Source organism: Benincasa hispida, chromosome 8 (assembly GCF_027475165.1).
Source record: "Benincasa hispida cultivar pf3 chromosome 8, pf3_genome.v1.1, whole genome shotgun sequence".
Taxonomy (NCBI): Eukaryota; Viridiplantae; Streptophyta; class Magnoliopsida; order Cucurbitales; family Cucurbitaceae; genus Benincasa; species Benincasa hispida.
Window position 1 is genome coordinate 46,563,620 of NC_143485.1, and position 6,662 is coordinate 46,570,281.

The window sequence follows — 6,662 nt, forward strand, 5'->3', positions numbered from 1 at the left end:
ATACCAAATGCTACACGATCGCTAAGCTTTACTACACGATCGCTGAGTTTTACTACACGATCGCCTAGTGGAAGTACACGATGAGCGGCACGCTGCGATGGCCTCTCGAGAGCGCTCTTTCCTCATTACACGATCGCCCACAAACTCCTAAGTGATCTCTTAGCTAAGAATCCAAAACTCTGTAACGTGTCAGTGTCTCGTCTCGTCCCATCCATATTATTTTCCTAACGCCGAACTCATGGGTCAAGTTTTGAAAACTCGACCTTTAAGCTTATAACCCCCACCCTGTCTTCTCATTTTCTCACATTTTCTCTTTCGTTCCCTCATTCTCACTGCCTTTAACCTCTCATTTTCTCCACACTGCTTCGTTCTCTCATTCTCACTGCCTCCAGCCTCTCATTTTCTCACATTTTCTCACTGTCTTCAACAAATCTTCTTATTCTCCCACATTCGTCCATTAAATTGTGAGGTTTGTACCTTTACTATACAAAATTTCATTTTTTTTTAAAGAACTATACATTTTGTTCCTATTCTCATACTATTATATTTTTTTTAATAGTTTTTGTTGCTGTTTGGGAAACAAAGAACAAAAAAGGTAAGTTAAATTTATAAGTTTATTATTTATTTATTACTAGTTTTATTATATTTAGTAGACCTATCATGTTGAATTCAATAATATTTACATATTGATGTTAGTAGTTCTTTCTCTATTAGTGTTAATCTTAGTAGTTGTTATTAGTGTTAATCTTATGGTTGGGATGTTATACCAATATGTTAATTTTATTTATATTTTATTTGTTTTTGTTTGTATTTAAGTATAGTTTATTGTTATGTTTCTTATGATAACATTCGTCCATTAAATTGTGAGGTTTGTACTTTTAATATTTTTAGTTTAATATAAAATTATTATGATTTTTTGAAATATATTTCTTATGATATTTGATTTTTCTAGTATTAACTTTGAAAATATAGTTTAAAATAGTTTGAAAAAGTTTAATTTAATTTAATTTTTTATTTTGTATTAAATTTGAAAAAATAGTTTAAAAAAGTTTACCTCATTGAAATGTTTAAAAAGTTGATGTTTATAGTTTAAAAACTTTAATATTTTTAGTTTAATACATATGGCGGACGATGAGTCCTCTCATATGTTTTCACATTGGTGAGTGGCATCTTCCTGACAAGGTGATGAGACAATTCGGTTTTCAGTAGGATTTCTCATAATACTGAACCCCTACTGCATGATATCGACTTAAGGACTATAAATTGGTTCGAAAAAATTGCACATTTGGTAGTGCGATGGCACTATCGTGCAAGGTTTATTGCAGTGGGGGTTTCTATTGAAGAGTTTGACAGGGATGTCACTTAAGACTACATTCATTGGTATAGTAATATCACAAGGCGCTACGTCACTCGTCCGGGAGCAGCTGTGGGTCATCTGGTAAATGAATAAATATTATCTAATTATTTTTAATTTAAATTTATTTTAAATATTATCTAATTGTTTTATAATTCACAGAGATCGAACAACAGTAGACTCCGTGATGTTGCGAATGATCCGAACCAGGTTCTTGCTATATGTAGTGACAACCAAAACTATATGGAGGAGATACATTATATGTACGATATACCTATTGTTCCTCCACCAGCTCCTAGATGTAGAGGACCTATACGGGGAGAGGATGAGTCCGATGATGATGGTGCCAGCATTTGGTTCAGGACATTATGACTCAGAGGCTGGTCCTTCGTCTTCATACATGCATGGACATGGTCGGGATCGTGGAGAGCATAATGAATATTTATATCATGAAGCACCTGCAGAGGTACCAGAGCAACATCAAGAAGAACCAGAGCAACCTCAAGTTCGAAGTCGACGACGACAACTAGCTCGAAATCGACGATGTCCGCCTTGTGGGACACATCGATTTTTGTAATTATTTTTATATAAATGAGATATTTTAATTTACAATTTTTTTTAATTTTTATGAGATATTATTTTTTTTAATTTGTTCTTTTTAGAGTTTAAATAAAATAATAAAATAATAAAATAATAAAATATTTTTAGAAATTGTTTTTAAAAAATAGAAAATTAAAAAAAAAACAAAGGTCGAATATTGAAAATTCGACTTAGGTAGGTCGAATTTTCAACACTCGACGTATTAGAATAATAACAATTTATAAAATGAAAAATTATTAAAAAAAAAAGGTAAAGGTCGAATGTCGAAAATTCGACCTACGTTGATCAAATTTTCAACCCTCGACCTATTAAAAAAAAAAACAACAATATTTTTGTAAATATTTCAAAACTACAACATTTTTATAATTTGTTTTCAAAATTACTATATTATTTTAATTTCCCCCAAATGAATACATGTTAATTACCAGTTTACCAATAAGCTCACTTTTACATAATTGATCACATTATCAATTACAACATTAGAAGAATGTAATATCAATTACTATTTTGATCTTGTTAAGCGAATGATTCATTTCACACACTTGTAACATCTTACATTATATATTTAAAGATTAAAATACCGATGTCGGTATGATCAAAATCTAAATTCTAAGAATATATCAATGAGATATCAACCTAAAAAGTAAATCAAATAATTTTTTAAAATTATTTAATTAATAATCGAACTCTTTTCACTCTCCGAATAAGTAATATCTTTTATTATTTAATGTTCATATTTATATTGATACTAGCCAATGATATTTTTTACATTTAATGGATACTTATACCATATATCAAAATTATCTATTAAATTTTGATATCAATCTCGAATCCTCCGATCCGTTGATATATAATCGACGGATATTTTAATCATTAATATATTTAACTAGGTTCAAGATTTAAAATGTCGATGTCGATGGAAATACTAAAGCCTTAATTTTATGGAAATTTCGATGAAAAATCGATAAATTGTAGATTTTGATAGATATTTTTGAAAAAATTCAAAAAATAAAAAAATTCAAAAAAAATTATCAAACAAACATTTAAGGGTTTTTAAATATCTACTATTTATATTATGTTTACATTAGTGACATTTGCTTATTTTTTGTGATTCATGGATTTTTCTAAGATACGATAAAGATATCAATTCACCCCTCATGTCAATGTTAAGACCATGAAAACATGAAAATATCGATGAAAATTTCAAATATGTTGATGAAAATTTAGTTTTGACCTAAATTATTTTCCTTCACTATTTGGGTAGAAGTCAATCATGGAAGGAGGTTGGCCAAACACAAAACACAAATACAACAATCTTAATCAATTTAAAATTTAAGGACTAAACTTGTAATATTTTGAAATATAGAGATTGAAATAAAACTAGATTCAAAAGCATGGGACAAACTCTATATATATATATATATATATATATTTGCATGTTGATCTTAATTTGATAAGGGATTTGATTTCTGGTCATATTGAATGGACAAAACTCGGAATTATTAAGGACAAAAGAAGATTATGTTTGAAAGGGATGTGTTTCGAGGTGGCAGACCCCAAGAGAATATTTTGGCTTACTCAGAAACCACGATCATACCCCACCTTTCACTTCATAATTTGAATTGAACCTTGTTCCATTCTCTACGATAAGATTCCTCTCCATCACTCAAAAAGTGGAATTCGTGATTAACTTATTTTAATACCAATTGATTCTAATTCTAATTCAACCTTTCCAAACTATCAAAAGGGGATTATGCTGTAAGCTACTTTAATTTGTTTGATTCGTAAAAACATGACATTTTTTTATTCAATCAACTTATTATTTTATTTCAATTTCCTTATTGGTGGGTTTAGTTTTGTTTGGTTTCCTGCCTTCTTAAATATATTTACTAACCAAAACCCTTATCAAATTACTGCCATAATTCATTATCATTGTTCTTTTCTTTTCAAAAAAAAAAAAAAAATAAAATAAAAATTCATTATGCATTATGAAACAATAGGCATGCATGCATGTGATTTCTATTCTCCTATTATGACCTATGGAGTTCACATCTGGCTTAGGAATTTGTAAATCAAAGTAGACATGCATGCAACAAGTTGCCTCATCACAGCTCAAGAGACAAAATTATGAAAACAATTACAACTCCCAAGTTTGATGGCAAATAAAGTCTTAGGTTGGTTTAAAAAAAAGAAGAATAATTATCTCTATTGACATAAATACTTTTAAACGATTCTAAAATCAAAGTCACCTAGACATATGTTTAAAGTAGACAATATATCATGTTGAATTTTTTTTTAATATTTTATATATTTTTGACATGTCATCACGATATATTAATTTATTATTCATTTATTTTGTAGACTCTACATAATTCTTTATTTAATACTATTTTTTTTAACAAACAATGAAGGGAAGTATAGTAATAATAAAAAAAACTTCTATATCATATCATTATAAAGATAGGCGGAGATTCTGTGATCTTGATGGACAGATTTTGTAAATAAAAAAATTTCTAATATATACTAACAATAATATATAAAAGTTATTTATTATAAGTAAATTTTTCACTGATAAGTATTTCATTTCAGATCTCAATTAAATAAATTACATAGAAACAACCAAATGGCTGCCATTCTAAAATGGCTATTATATGTCAGAATAACATTTTCTGGAGCAGTCCAAACATAAAATAGAAATGAAAAATACTTAAACACATCTCAGGTTGTACTCATCTTTATACAAGATATTCAAATGAATAATTATAAGTTCTCAAATGACAAACTTGTCTTGTCTTAAAAAAAGACATTTTTTAAATATATATATATATTTTTTTTGTGATTGGAAGGGATGCACAAAGACAGTCTAAATTGTACCTAAATATTGCTGAATAGAACTTTTTGCCTTTTAACTCCTGTGATCATAATTTTCATCGACCTATTTGTATTGCATTTAATAGATCATACAAGAAAATCTTACAAAAATTTTAAACTAATTATAAAAGTATATAACTTACATAATACTTAATACTACTTAACTGCTAGCTGAGCTGCAACTATCTTTTTTGTGAACCGACCTGACAAATCTTTTTTTTTTTTTTTTTTCTTTTAAAATTTTGGTTGAATCAGGAAGAAAAGGAAAATTGCAGCCAAACCAACAGCTAAGTATTACTTTAATTCAGGGAGGATGGGCAAAGGGAGGGAGATGATTTGGGAGAAAATTACAAGAATTATTTTCAATTTCAAAGCTAGAAATTTGGTTATTACCTGAAGAGGAAGAATGTATAATTGTGTTGGTGATAGGAGTAGTCCAGGGTAATCCTCCAAATGAATAAGCCCCCACATCCAAAGATGGCAAAAAGGCAGCACTAGAATAAGAAGAATTAGCTGCAAGATCAAGAGGTCCTCTGGCAGGGGGCGGTGGCGGAGTTAGGGTGGTGTCGGAAGAAGAAGCTGCAGAGGAGGAAGGCATTGTCTTAGGGCGCTTGGATTTTCTCGAGCTGCCGCCGATGGGGACGTTACGGAGAGTGCCACCATGAGTCCAGTACCTTCGACAAGACTTACAAAAGTAACGAGGCTGTGAAAGGCTGTAGTTATTGTAATAACAAAACTTGGTGTTGGAAGACTCACAACGAGGGCACTTTTGTTTCTGGATTATTGTTGGACCTTTCATTTGATCTTCATTTGGAGCCCCTTGCATTAGTGTGTGCTTTTGTTTTACTTCACAAGGTTGATCTCTCTCACTTTTGAGTGGTTTGAGGGTGTATTAAAAATTTATATGGGATTTTTTATTTTATTGTGTGGGTTTATAATTATTATAATAACAACATATATGGTATATGGGATTTGGTTGTTGCGTAGATGTGAAGCTTCGTATTGACTTTGGGGCGCATGCAAAGGAGGGAAGCGTTTTTGGTGGATTAGGGGGCCTCGACGTGCCCTCGACGATGCTTTTATCACTCAACTCACACCAATTTTGCAGCTAATTGCTCATTTTGTTATAGCCATTTTGCATCATATATTGAATTGTTAAAAAAGATGAATAGACCTATTCGGGTCAAGGTACAAACAAAATACAGTCACAAAAACAAAAGAACATATAATGATAAAGACCAACCAAATAGAGATATATAAATCACACCCGACTCAAAGAAAAAATGTCTCAAGAAGAAAAGGTCGCTTGGTCTTCACAAGAAAAGCCTCAAGTCACTTAGAACTATAAACAAGAACTTTAGACCAAACAACTAGACTACTCACCTGAGGAGAATTCAATATGTAGCATTCATGAATATATCTATTATGCCCATGTCTAACCTGATAAATAACAACACACCAAGCAAAGTGACAAATCCAACTAAGCTTCATATCCCAATGTGAGATTTTATGAGAATACCTTCCTCACAAAAGTATGTCCCCCAAACAATCTCATTAAAAGAAAATTAAAAAAAAAAATATCTATAGATTCATCTCCACCCGTACATAGAACACAATCACTCACTATATCAAAGCACCATCTACAAGTACAATTTTTGTGTCTGTAATCGATTTGGAATAATAAGCTATGTAGTGAATGAATGTCCAGGAATATTAGCTCCAAACAAAAAGAGGCTAACCCAAGACACCACATGATCCCTAAGGCGTAATAACTCCCAAGCATTAGCGATCGAAAACATAGTAGAGTGACAAGATAGTCAGGTTACAATATCTTTAT

General features: G+C 30.6%; 1 protein-coding gene across 1 annotated transcript; it reads right to left on the reverse strand.

Annotated features, from left to right (window-relative positions):
- Nucleotides 1-1,526: 1,526 nt before the first annotated feature.
- Nucleotides 1,527-6,240, reverse strand: LOC120069324 (uncharacterized). The gene is made up of 2 exons (XM_090316190.1): nucleotides 5,219-6,240; nucleotides 1,527-1,812 (listed from the first exon to the last, which is right to left on the reverse strand). Exons 1-2 carry the CDS (start codon nucleotides 5,649-5,651, stop codon nucleotides 1,802-1,804), a joined length of 444 nt encoding a protein of 147 aa, XP_090172316.1. The 5' UTR covers nucleotides 5,652-6,240; the 3' UTR covers nucleotides 1,527-1,801.
- Between the last annotated feature and the right edge of the window lie 422 nt (nucleotides 6,241-6,662).

What these genes read in the sequence shown, in the direction of transcription:
- LOC120069324 (XM_090316190.1), bottom strand. Translation starts at nt 5,651, where the DNA reads ATGCAAGGGGCTCCAAATGAAGATCAAATGAAAGGTCCAACAATAATC.